General features: G+C 39.2%; 1 protein-coding gene across 7 annotated transcripts in view; it reads left to right on the forward strand.

The window, feature by feature from the left end:
* Positions 1–38: 38 nt before the first annotated feature.
* SCAPER (S-phase cyclin A associated protein in the ER) overlaps positions 39–14,084 on the forward strand; it is a 141,542-nt gene continuing 127,496 nt past the window's right edge. For 3 of the 7 annotated variants that reach the window (XR_001921809.3, XM_029963155.1, XM_029963156.1), the window contains exons 1-4: positions 576–821; positions 1,586–1,661; positions 5,095–5,212; positions 10,701–10,771. Coding sequence is in view for 6 of the 7 variants with exons in the window: in XM_029963155.1 (XP_029819015.1) it covers positions 1,599–1,661; positions 5,095–5,212; positions 10,701–10,771 (252 nt within the window). In the remaining variant the exon portion in view is untranslated. The other 4 variants (XM_018081504.3, XM_018081503.3, XM_018081506.2 and 1 more) reach the window with 4 other exon arrangements.

Below are 14,084 nucleotides of genomic sequence, written 5' to 3' on the forward strand. Positions count from 1 at the left end.
GAGCCAGCCCCGCTGGCTGTGGGGAAACTGGGACCTGCTCCGTGTCAGGGGGACCCCGGTGCGTGTGAACCCGGCGGTCGGCGGAGCTGCACAGGCCCACCCGTGCTGCGTGTGTGTATGGAAGGGAGAGGCACACGTGGAGGGAATTTCACTGTCAGCTCTTAAAAACTGCCACATGGTGTATGAGTATTTGAATTATAAAAACTACTAGTGCTGTCCCGAGTATAAACCAGTGGTCTTCCTTAGCTGACAGCGAAAATCACGGCTCCAGGAGCTGACAGCTCAGTAGGTCTCAGCGAGTACTCAGGGGTAGGGACTGTCTTCTCTGCACACTTCTCTAAACACAGATTCTTCTTTCTGCTTTATTCCCAAATGCACTGCAGTACTGGGAAAACACTTGGGCCCTCGGGTTTTTTCCTCAAGTATATATGTCAGTTTGGTGAGCTTATGTTGCACCTTGAATATAATCAAGGCGGTTTGGTGTTCAAAAGCACAGCTTTCGAGGATACCTCAGTGTTTGAAGGTTCATGCTGGGCCTGCCCTGATGCCTCAAGTGATGGTGAAGTACAGTCTTTGTTTTCAGAATCGCAGCTCCCTTCATTCAGCTGCAGAACATTTCAGGTTTTATGGGTTCAGTAGGTTGTCTTAAGGCACATAAACAACTGCCTGCTTGTTGATGCAGGTTTGGCTATTTGCTTTTAGAAAATTTGGCCATTTATGAGAACCACGAGATGTAATGTCAGAACAAGTGAACAGCCCACTGAACAGCAGTGTCATTAATGATAAAGGCCAACAAAATCTGACTTTGAATGTGATTAAAGGTTAATCTTGTTCTCTTACCTACTTTCTGATAACGTAAAAGTGTTCTTAGTTTCCAGTTAGCACGTGATTCTTCAGAAGAATAAGATTAGGGTGTTCATGCTCTAATCAGCAGCTATCCAGAATTTATCAACCTTGAAGCCAAGGGTTTAATTTTATTTCAGAATTGTTGACGCTGCTTTGGAAATGTTTGATAAACCTATAAATATTTAGTCCTGTGCACTTCTGCACTTTTGGCAATGGTTCTGTATTCACAGCTGGATAAAAGTATTCACTTCCTCAGAGCTGACTTGTACAGGAACCATCAGATTTTAGAGGTAAATGAGAACAGAAGTTTTCCATTTTATTTTGCTTCACCACTAATTATCTGATACTGATGGTCTGTTTGTCTCTGATTGGCTCTTTCTTTTTGAACTTCTTCTTTTTTCCCAGTCCTCTGTTACAGAAAAGATTATTCTCCTTGCTTCACTGTTCCAGAGCAGCCCATGCAAAGATTTGTTTTAACATTTTACTATTCTTTGTACTGTTTACTATCTTACTACACATACATTTGCATTTTTCTACAGGATCATTCTTTTTTTGTTTTCTTCCTGGGCCTTTGGCTACTTTTAATAAGCAGCAGTGCAAACTCTTTAAAAATAAAACTATCTTCTGAAAATCTTACCATGTTCATCTGGTGTCCACGACATAAATGCTGCCAACAAGCTAAAAGTAATTTTAGAAGTGGTTGAAGTGAAAATAATTAATTGCATTTATTTTGACACAGGTATGAAAACTCAATGGGGTCGTCCAAAAATGTAATAAGTGAGCCTGTTGATGCAGATGAAGGCTATAACATGATGGTAAGATGTTCAGCTACTGTAGCAGTATGTGGTACAGTATTTTTTCTACAGCCAGAAAAACTAATTTTTCATGTTGGGATTCATTGATAAATCAGTTTATTTTTACCTTCTGTGAAAGTATTGATTGTAGGAGCTGAATAAATTTTATTCATTAGCATCATAGAAGGAAACCCTCAAAAAGGAATTTTACTGTAGGATAAATGTGAGTATTTCTTCTGTTTTTCATAGTTTCCAGTTGTGTTAGTGTATGGGGGTTTTGGCACTTATTTGTTTCAGCCAGTTCCCATTTTAAACTGCTTTCATCCAACCTGTGCTGCAGTGCAAGGCCCTGATGTTTGGTACCACTAAAGAGTGTTCTTTGAAGAAGCTGAGGTCAGACCTGGAGTAATTTTCTTCAAGAATGCAGTGGGTGAAATTGGTAGTTTTGTTTATATCAATATATTTATATGTATGAACACCATTAAAGGAAGAATCCTCATGAAAGATCCTCTAATATTCATGGTAAAAGAAACAGTACAGACTAAATAACAAACATTTGCTGTTCAAGCTAAACAGTTTCTGGTCGGTCCTCTGGCTCTGTATCCAGAGCACTCTGAAGAAGGTGACTTCTTTGGGTAGTTCAGGAGCAAAGAGCAGGGGTTCAGGCTGAGGAAGCAGTCAAACCTCACATAGAGGGGGGTGTTAAAGTTTGCTCTTGTCAAATGAAAAGACTGTTGGTACCAACCATGGCACAACAACAGGCACTTTGGCACAATTTTCTCTCCTCAGTGGCTGTGCATTTCCTCATTGTTAACTGTGCCATCAGGGCCTCCCTTGAGGCTTTGTTGGATTCTTTTGACTGACATTTGAGTTATGGAGATGAGAGTTTAAAGTCAGGCTCTAGTTTTGTTATACAAAGTGCTTTGAAATGTCATGATGAGATACTTACACTTCCCTTATAAGCCTTTCTGGCTTGTATAAAAATAAATAATTTCAAAAGTCAGGGTGGTGGGGACTAATGTGAAGTTTTACACTCCCATGGGAGTAATGATCTCCAAAATGAGACTGAAAAATGGTTGTCTTGGTGGCAGCTGTGCAGAAAGGAACCTGGAGGTTATAGGAGGTCATATATGCAACAAGAGAAATCCTGCTGATGTCCTGGGAAGAGCTGGGTCTGCTCTGACCAGGGGTTGGACTGGACCTGCAAAGGGCCCTTCCAGGCTTTGTTTTTCTGTGACTGTGTAAGTTGTGCTAATTTATGTGTGATATGTCAAAAATTACCATCATTAATGATGCAAAGGTAGTCTCATAGTGCAAAAAGCCCCCACACATCATTTGGAGGTGATTAAATGGAATGATCACCTGTAAGATATGGATAACCTGTCCTCAGTGTTTAGCACTGAGAAAGTCTTCCCTGAAGTATTTGTATGTGCTTTTGGACGTTGTATTTCAAAGGCAGAATCAGCTGGAGACAATCTGGAAGAGAAAACACTGAGTGCTCAGATTCAGAAAACTTGAAATCTGAGATCTGGAAAACATGAGTAAAAGGACCAAAGGAGTAGGGATGGTAAGCCTGGAAAATAAGGAAAACCAATGAAGGATGAAATGGAACATAACAGCACAAAAAGTAGGGAAGAAAAACTGAAATGGTTTCCAAGTCCCCTGTGCAAGTCAAGAGTTGAGTGGGCTTGTGCTGTAGGAGAGCCACAGTCAAATCTCACATAGATTGTGCTGAGTGAACACTGTCTGCTGGTGGGGAATTTGGAAGAAAAAGATGCTATAGATGAGTAAAGATTTATTTGTTTACTCATTTCATTTTTGGCAGTTATGGATGCTGTAGATTAGCTTTACTTCCAGCTAAGGTGAGTGTTTGGATCTTTTTTGAAGATTTGAGAATAAATTAAAGTAAAATGCTGTCTGAAAATTCTTCTTTTGGTTTAAATACACATCTCAGAGGAGATCAAGTTAAAATTGAGTAAGCTTTCACAAGTATTTACATTGGGAGTTTATACAGTGGTTTAAAGGGATTTAAAATAGTTATGTGGCATTTGTGAATCTTTAACTCTTAGATCAATGATGGAAAGTGCATTGTTAAGCAACAGGGCATTAAAAACCCCAACCAAACTTGCCACAGCAGAAGTTATCACTTAGTAAAAGTTCCTAGTGAGAAGAGGCAATTAGTTGTATAGAATAAGGATAGATTAGAGCCAATTTTGTACAGATCCTGGGTTTTTTTTACATGCTTGTTTGGCTTTCTTTGGGCCAAAGTGTGTAATATGCTCTATTTATTACATTAGGTTTTCCAAAATTTCACTGATAGCAGTGGTATTTTTATTTTGCTCTTGCTGTGTTACCTGTGGTGTCTGTGGAGCACTAGATGGCACACTGTGACTTCAAAACAGGCAGTTGAGAACAAGTTAAAAACTTATATTATATAAATAGTGAAGTAAAAGCAGTTTCTCATTTGTGTTGCATTTCCTACCACCTTAATAACTTCTAGCCACTCATCTGCTGTATTCATTTTTACTGTAATTTTACTGTATTTTCTTTCTAAAGATGTAAAAGTGGCTGCAGGCCTGAGCTATATGATGGTAAGAATGAAAAGAGGAAAACTGTACCTCTTGATTAGTCTTACAGAGAAATCTGTCTGTTCATGCCTAAATAATATGTAGGTTTATGTAAGTTCTTTGTGGTTACACTTGCCAGTGTTTAAAGCTGACTTGGTCAGCAGTTTTGTGCTATCAGGGTACCTAAGTTTATTATTACAGTTTATAGTTTGGTTTTGTTGGAAATTATTTTCTGAGGAATAACGTCACACACTGTAGGAGAGGCAAGATTTTATCTGATTGATATCTCACAGTTGGTACAAATACTTTTTAATGCTTTTGGTTTCAAATGTCTCCTGATGGTGCATTTCCCAAGTGCAGGGAAATGTTTATTAGGTGAATGAAGTTCATCCTCAGTGTCTCTCATTCCATCTTTCAGTAGTTGCAGCTTCGTAGTAACAGCCCATCACAGTTGCCAGGAAATACTTTCTAGGTTCTTGTGCCTTTCTCCAGGCTCTCACCAGTCAGCCAACACAAGTATTTTGGTCTTATGCAGCTTTTATCTTGAATAATTAGTTCTAATTAACACAAGGTAATTAAAAAGTTTGTGCAGCCCACTGTGATTCTCTAGCAGCATTGGCAGTCAATTAGATGAAGGTGGTGTGGTCTGGGCATGTCATACTGTGGGCTGGATAATAACTCCCATGACATGTTGATGAATCACTCTGCTTATCATGCAGAAAAATGGTGGTGAGAATGGATGCATAAACCTGCTTCAGGTATTTGATGAAAATTCAGCACCTGAGCGTCCCAGTTTGGGTGGTGTAACCACAAATTGGAGGAAATTAATGTATCAAATCCAGAATTTCTCTTTCTTGATTCCCCATCCGTGTATTTCTTGTTTTCAGGCTTCTTTCCAACGCTCCAATAGCCATGATAAAGTGAGGAGAATAGTGGCAGAAGAGGGACGTACAGCAAGGAACCTGATAGCTTGGAGTGTTCCACTGGAAAACAAGGAAGATGATGGTATGTGTTGAACAGTCTTACACCAGCTCTTTCCACTCCCATCTCTCTGTCCACTGGAGTTGCTCACCTGGAAACATTTTTTTTACATAGGATTTCCCTATTAAAAAAAAAAAGGGGTTCTGTTTAGCATACATAGAATAATTTAAAAGTTTTTTTCCGAAGTGCACCCTGTGGTTGGCAGATCACTTTATAAAACCTTCCAGCAGCAGATTAAAAATCATCTCCATTTGTCTGTAAGTAACATCTAAGTCTGTTTTCTTGTGCTGATATTATCAAGATACTTGTGTAACACAATAATGTTGTCCTAAACTGATCTCTTGCAGCTTGGCAATTCAGAATTGTAGGGATGGCTTAGAACAATCCAACAAATTGTTCTCTGTGCTCTAAAACAAAGGAGTTTGGAAGTTGCTCTTGGTATCACTTCAGCTTTGGTAAACATCTCTGAAGAATCTTTAAGGAAGGGGATATGTGGGGACAGTTTTCCATAATGCAAGTCCTCATAGCAGTTTTGTTACTCTCTTGTGGTGTGATCACTTCAGGAGCCAAGAACTGACTTTTGTTTTTACACTGCTCAAGCTGTTCCAGAGGTCAGAATGCTGTTCTTGAGGACTTCATCTCTGGTTTTGTAGCTTGCATGTCCCTGGGCAGGTGCTGCTGCTTTTAAGTGTCTAAAAGTCAATTTGTTTGTGCTGTGAAGGTGTTTGACCACTGGAATCAGTTGCCTGGAGGAACTGTGGGCACTCATCTTCCTTGGAGATGCTCAAAACCTGCCTGGACATAGCCCTGGGCAGCCTGGAGGTTGGACTAGATGATCTCTAGAGGTTCCTTCCCACTTCAGCTGCTCTCTGATTCTGCCAGTGGAAAGGATATTTTAAGAAATGTTATGTCTAGTTGCAAGATAATTAACCCTATGTCTGATGCAAAATTTAAACTGTCTTTAAGCAGAATAGAATTGGGGCCCAAAGTACTTCCAGATTCCAAGTTGCACTTTTGGGGAAGGTGGTAATATGGAGGAGTGTGTGTGAAAGGAACATGCAGTATATTTCTAACAGTATTTTTGAGCAACTCCTGAGTTGATTCACTTTCTGTTTAAAGAGTCTGTTACATTGTTGCCTGTAATATTCTTTTAGAAACTTTAGGACTTTTTCCTTTAAAACCACTCTCTCTAATGTGTAGATGAACGTTTGCTCTAACAACTCCTGTCAAAACATGAAGAATGAATGTAAAAGTGACCTTTAGGTTTCATTAAATAGTAGTTATGTACAGTAATTAAAATCCAAGTAGCTGTATTCATTTCCTTCTTTTGGTCATATTAGCACCATTGTAATTTTTAAATTGGTGCTTTCTTCTTGTTAGAATCTCATCATTAAATCATAGGCTGACCTTTCTGCACAATGCAAGGGATCTAATGATAATTGCCTGATGGAAAATTTCCCTGTGGAAAGGAACTTGTGGTTAGTGAAAGTCTGCAAAGCCAGATTCTTTATCTCTTGACCCTTGCTTGGCATGGAAGGTGTCTGTGTTGGTGTCACTGAGCTCTGATTCACTGTGTGCTGATCTTTCAATATGTATTGTGTCCCTGAGGGGTGATCCAGAAATATTATGAATTAGGACAATTCTGGCTCTTTCAAGGGTTGTGTAAATCAGGCCAGAGGTTTGGGTTTCCTGAGCCAGTCCTGCCACCCTTCTGTACAAAGCAGGATTTTGTCTTTGGGCAGTTTCTTCTGCTGTGATGTTCAGAGGTATTGCTTTGGCAGCACCAGTGTGTGATTTAACATTTTAAATTATATGCTGGTATTCATTAGGAGATTCTTTTCCAGAAACAGTGAGGATATAAGCATTTTTTTAGAGAGGGTTTATAAATTAAAATGCTGGATTAATTTTTTCCATTTGTATCCTTTTTCTATTTCCTTTAAAAATTGTGTGCTTGTGTCCTTCTTACCATTTAACTCCTCCTCTGAGAGACTCGTGTTTTTTATATAGAGTGCATGGGCAAAAGAGCAATAATGAAAGAATTGCAATCAAAACCTCCTAATTCCTTGATGGAAATGTATAGTTCCTACCAGTGAGAAATATTTCATTAAAAAGGAAAGAGATTTCTGGAGTGACAGGTGACACTTCTGTTGCATGTTTTGGAGCAGCAAGCCCCCTAGTTATGTCAGATCTGAAATTCTAGTTATGAGTACAGATCAGTGACATTGCAGAGGCTTGACACTTAAATGCTAATAGAAAGTAAGATACCTTTGGAACTTTGAGATGTGTAAAAAATTGGAAAACCTTGTATTTGTCACTGTTCTCTTCTTTTTTCCTATTTGTTTAATATCACTTGGGCTCTTGCCATGTAGAATTCATTTGCAGACTAAGCATTTCAGGGGAAGGAAACATATTTTATTGGTTGAAAGGTGCCTGGCACACTTTGGGGAACCTGCAGTGTGTTCCACTGCTTTAACAAGAGCCTGCTGCAGTAAGTGGGTCTTGCAGGATGTGATGAAAGTCCTGAAACTTGGCTCTCTTTGGCCACATAAGGAATTGGAAGAGTCCTGACTGCAAACATTGTGTTGGAGCCCTGGCAAGGCTGGATCTGACTGGAACTGGCAGAAGGGAAGGGGATTCTTTGAGGCTCATAAGTTTCAAACCTTTAATTTTACTGGAATGAATGGGAATCCAGTCTGGTGCTGGTAGGTGAATACAGGGCCATTATATTCTGTATGAAACAGTGGCAGTGATTTGTAAAAGTAATTCTGTGCAAAATATGTTGCTGTAATTCAATCTGGAGGGGTAAAAACATGGGGAGTTTTGTTCTATCCATGCTTGAAGGCATCCATTTCTCCAGATCCTTAGCAATGTACTGTTAGAAAAATAGCATCTACTACTGCTCTACAAAATTCTAAGAAGATATGGTTTATAATACTACTAGAAACTTCAAATGCTTCCTCAGCTGAAAGTTATCATCCCTGCTGAAGGTCTGATGATGAGGAGTGTCAGACACTGAAACAACACCTGCAGCTGCTCTCTGCCATAGCCAGGACAGAAACGAACACTGAGATTAATTACTGAGTTTGAAGGCAATTCTCACACTTCTCAGACCAGTAAAACTATCCAAAACCAAGAGATGAGCAGTGTGATTGTTGAGATTTTCAGTATAAAAGATACCTTTGAAAATAGGTTATCAGTGGGGTGTTCTTGGCAGATACGGCACCTCAGCTTTTTGGACAGGAAGTCTTCACAAATCATAAACCCTGTGTGCTTCATATTCAATCACCAGACAGGGAGGAAATGGGCTTCCAGTGTAAAATATGGCTGTAGCTCCCTGAATGCTGCAAAACTTTGCTACTTTATATATTTCACATGGGCAACTTAATAGCTGATGAGATGCTCATCTTGGGTCACTGTTGTTCTCTCCTCACAATTCAGTAAATTCCTCGCAGGTGAAGCCCTTCCCGTGTCCCTGAGGTCTGTGCATCTCACAGCAATGCCAGCACGGTGTAGTTGCACCCCAGTTACACCCCAGTTACACCTCAGTTACACCCCAGTAATCTCTGAACATACAAATAACCACTGAGCAGTGCTCTTGTGCTGTCACTGCTCGGGAATGTAAAAGGACAAAAGCAGAAACCTTTGAATAACCAGAGCCCTTATTGTAAGAAAAAGAATAACAAAGCCTGGAAATGTGGCTGCTGCTGCTGAAATGCAAAATTTTCTGGCCTTAAGAAGAAGTTAGTCCTTGTCCCACACTATATTTTTTTAGGTTTGCAAAACCTGCTGTATTCGTAAGTTTTGCTTTCTCTAAGTGTCTGCCTCATATAGAAGGTGCCTGAAAACTTGCTTTTGTCTTTACAGGGGACTTGTTCAGACAGTTCTTAGCTGATGGATTGTTACTCTGTTTTTTATAGAATCTAAAGAGATTGTAACTTCATGTTCATCTGCCCTTTTTAAAATGCTAACATACCCATATTTGTTTGCAAACCTTTTCCCTGTGCAAGTCCTGTATGCCATTGTATTCCCATTGTCTTTGCAGAGTGTGAATCACATCAGAAGAGAGACACTGGAGGTTGAAATAATTCAGTTATTCTGACATGGAGCTGTCCCACATTTTAAGTTTTTTAGTGACTAGGAAGATTTTATTCCTCCAGTAGCTGAATGACTTTTTTCCTGAATGCTGCTGAATTGAGTTCAATATATTAGTTTGTGCCTGTTGTTTCGGCTAATGTAGAATTTAAAAAATGAATTATCAAGCAAATAGGTTTTAATTTGTTTTAAATTAAAAGCCTTGTTGCCTGGAATAGCCAGTGATACAACCCAGCTGTGCAAACCAGCTGTACAACTGCCTGATGGAGACAGGTTTGCAGCTGCTTTACATAACCAGAGCAATGTAAAACAGCTGGGCTGTGTTAGGGAATTTGGCCTCAGAACTGCTAAAAACTCAACTGGACAATTCTGAAATTCAAGAATGATCTCGTGGTCTAGGGGAGGACCATATTCAACTAATTCATTGATTTGCTTGGCTTCATCCAGCTAAATAATGTTGAAGCTTTTATTTAGATGTAATCTGTGCTAGAGAGCTCTCTTGCCATGGTTACTGTTTTGTCTTAGCTCGCTTACATTTTTGGTAATTGGATCCTATGATTTCCATGTTGTGCAAGTCAGATACTGAGTTGGAGGAATAAAATTTTTCAAATTACCCCCCCAGCAAATCTCAAAGATGAAGTGCTGACAGATGGGGTTGGTCTGGGCTAACACAGACTTTTCTATGCCAAGATAAGTCTAAATCAGTGAATTGCCACCCCCACAGCACTGAGGTCTGGAATCATCCTTTCTGGGTGTGGGCATTTAAACTTCTGGTTTGGGAAGCAGAGTTGCTAAAGTCACTTTGTATAAGCAGTGAAGGGAGACAGGTACCTTTCAGAGGGCATTTCAGATCTTAAAGGACTGACTTGTCTTCTGGGAATGTTTTCTCTCTTTCTTTGGCTCCCTGAATGTCGGTGAACTAAATCCAGGCCCAAGTTCTGTTTTTCCCTGTCTTTCTTGGCAGAAAATACTTAATCTACTAGGAGGTTGAACAGTTCCAGAAAAACTAAGTTATTACATTTTTTTTTCCTAACAAATATATTTCTTGTTTTGATTCTGTAATATCTGATTGAACAGTCATTCAAGAGAAGACTTTTTTTTAAATCTACCTAGAAAACTAGTATATTTGGCATGTACATTGAAATGGTATGATTTTCAGAGGCACTGAACACTCAAAGATAGGTTATCTTCGTTTAATGAAGTCTGTAATTCTTGCCTATCTTGTATTTTTTTTTCCTTTTTCAGTGTTTTCTGGCATTATCCACATTCTGAACAGTGGAATATATATTTGGAATATAAAATTTGCCGAACCTCTTCACTCAGAAATTGTGCCCCTCTCAGAACGATGCAAGATGAGATATGAGTGCTCTATTTAATTAAAATCACTGTTGTTGATTAAAATGGTTGCTTCCCTCCACAGGAAAATCGAAATGGCAGTCTGGTGGAAAAACAAAGAGGGTGACTCAAGGAACACACAAGACTGCAAAACAGGTATCTGCTCGTTTTTTATTGTGACATCAGATGGATGACATAAAAATGTTCTCCTCTGAGATCATTTATACATTTTTGGCTGAATAATACTTGTCCAAAACTGGGCACATGTTGTGTTTTTAAAGCATACAGGTTTCAAAGTCAAGTATCCAGAAGTTAAAATTGCCAGAACTTAGGTTATCTTCCTCAGCCTTTACTTTTGGCCCTTCCTACCTTCTGGGTGCATGGCTGAAAGTTATTTTGAGGAAAGTGCTGTTCAGTGAAATGCTACAGAATATTCTTCCTGTAAGCATGCTGCTTGTACAAGGGCTGCCTTTCTCCCCAGTTTCTAATTTGAGGAAATGCTCTTATTTGAAGTCAGTATACCCTGTTTTGGAAAAAAGTCCAGGTGAGTAAAATTTCCAAGAGTTATGACTGGAAGGCAAGTCTGAATGAGAAGTGTAGAGAAGAAACTGCTCTTATTTTTATTAATATTTTTTTCTGTGTGGCTGACAGTCTTTATTCCATCAATAAAGTAATATCTCAATGTTTCCTTGTGTTTCATATTTTTAACCATTGTTTTTCTTTGATTAATGGATTTGGCCATTAGTATGGCTTTAGCCATTTAGTATTTTGTGGCAGTCTGTCAGAATTTGACAATAAAGCATGTGGAAGATGTTATTTTTTGAAAAAAGAAAGTGTTTTGCTTCCATAGAGACGTATGAGCGTGTTTAAAACATAAACATGTTATTTTTGCAGTAGTTTAGTAACTATTTACCTTGTGTTCTCTGTTCACTCACTAATACCTCACAAACACTGTATATCCTGGTTTCCTTGTCTGTGAGGACTGCATTTTGTGAGTGTAGTTGGGGCTCCCTGTAAGGGTTTCCCCTCAGAATCTTTAGGGTGTGAGAGTAAAGTGCTGCACAGTTTGGGCTCTGTCTGTTGGGATTATGTCAGTACTGAGTTCTCAGGAGGTTGCTGTTCACTGGCTCTGTGTGGGATTGCTGTACTAAAACTGTCCTGTAGACACAGTGCATTCCTAGTGGGTGCAATTAAGGGTTGAAATGGAGTGCTGACTGTCTGTGCATCTTGGCTTTTCAGTTTGGCATTCAGCACCTTTACTTCTGCTGCTTTTCAGACACTTGATACTGCTGTAATTGGGGGCTTTTTTTGTTGGTTTTGTTGAGTTTTCAGTTTTAATTTCCCTTTACATATGAATGGGCCACTAATCTCAAGAAAATAAACTTACAAGAGCTCTTTCATATGATCTTATCAACCTCATCTTCCTTTCAGTAGAGTGCTGGCAAATCTACATTCAATAAATTTTGGCATCCTGAGAGCAAAAATATACATTTCATACTTTCCAGAAGTCCAAGGCAAGTTACTGTAACTGTTAGAAAAAAAACCAAAATCAAAACAAACCAGAAAAAAACACCAAAAGAGATTCAGTTTTAACATCACTTCCATCATCCACACTGGGTTAGTTGGGATGGAAGAGGGGTTATTCCCATGTTTCTTAACTTCAAAGGTACAACTGCACCTTCTGCAGTTGAAGGTTTGAGCTATCACTGCAAGTTAAAGTATTATTTCTAACAACAAACCACCAACTTAATACTTACCTGCTTGTGTTTACAAGAAATCAGGTAGTTTAGAGGGTTTCATCCTTTCAGAGGTCTTCTGCTGGAATATGGGTAACTGTAAATGTTGCTTAGGTTTTACTGAGACCCTAAAAACTTGCTACAGGGTAATAATGGAACTGCAACAACCTACAGAGGTTACATGTGCTGTTTTCCTCATTAAAATATGGCTCACATAAATGGATGCCAAATACAGCAGATGGATTTATTGCTAAATATCAAAACATGTTCCATGACACCATCTTTTAAAGATACATTTGAAAATGCATCTTGCAAACAGTAGGGATTATGCATCATTACCATTCCAAAGCAACCTATCCTTTGGATCAACACTATTAGCTGGATGATGTAAAGCTATTCACTTTATCAAGGTCACATTTGATAAGTACAGGCAGCACCAAGTAGCAAAGTTATTTTAATATAGCTATTTATGATTTTCTATCTACAGTTGCATCGTTATAAACTGTAGTTTCAAGGAGCTGTAAATTAGCCAGTGTAAGCTTTGCTTTAAAGGTTTATATACAAGACCTCAGCTAAGGAGCATCTTTTCTCCAAGCAGTTTGTTCAGAGGTGACTGTGGTGCCATAGAAGAAAAAATATGAAACCTTTCTGAGATTCCTGTTCACTGGTGGTTTATGACATGTGTGTTTTCTCAGTGTGGCTCTCATGCCCACATTAGCTGGGGTTCACCTGGAATACACTTGGAGCACTTTGAGATGTAAGAGTAGCAGAGATGTTGGTGTGATGGTTGTAAATCAGGTTCCCATTTCCCCTCTTCTTACAGAACAATTGGCATCTGAACACAAATGCAGGTGAGAGCATAACCATTTTGACAGCAATTACAAAGGGGAATTTGTTTAATGACGTGGTACAGGACAAAAAGGTTTGAATCCCAGCCAGTTATTTTGCTAATTGCAGTATTTCTAGTTAATGATTAGATATTCTGATTATAAACACTGTGCATTGGCTTGTGCAGGGTTGGTTTTGGTTGTTTTTATTCAATCACCAGAAGCTGAGTTTTTAAAATGGTATTTTGCAGTAATCCCTACAAGTGAACTGTAGTAAGAATTATTTTTCTGGAGTTCTGTGCCACAGTGGATCAGTGCATCAAGGCTGCATTGAAGGTGCTATTAAATACATTAATGAAAAAAACCAATCCAAACCAGACTATTTTAACATGTAGCTAATACTTCCATCACAAGATGGGACACAGTTGGGTGTCCCTTTGGGTTTACTGCAGGTGCTTCCACCTGGCTATGGAATGCAGAAGCTTATGGAAGTCTGCTATGGCAGCAGGATTTTTCTGTGTTTTTTTCTGTTGTGGTAGAGAATTTCAAGTTAAATAAGGGCAGTGTCATGGGGCCAAGTGCTGATTTGGTATTTTCAGTCGAATAGATGTGCTTCAGGATCCTTTGGAATATCCTGTGCAGATGAGTGACTGTCAGGGAGATGTATCCCCATGTGGGTCACTGAGCTGTGTGCACAAGGTCAACAGATGCCAAGTCACAGAATCATTAAGGTTGGAAAAGCTCTCTAAGATCACAGAGTTCACCCATTAACCCAGCACCAGTGTGCTACCGCTGATCCGTGTCCCCAAGTGTCACATCCACACCTCTTTTTGAATCAGTGATATTACTTCTATCCCTGGGAATCACCATTCATCCCTGGTGAGCCCTGGGCAGCTTGTTCCAGTG

This window comes from Manacus vitellinus, unplaced genomic scaffold, assembly GCF_001715985.3.
Source record: "Manacus vitellinus isolate BGI_N305 unplaced genomic scaffold, ASM171598v3 scaffold_53_pilon, whole genome shotgun sequence".
Lineage (NCBI taxonomy): Eukaryota > Metazoa > Chordata > Aves > Passeriformes > Pipridae > Manacus > Manacus vitellinus.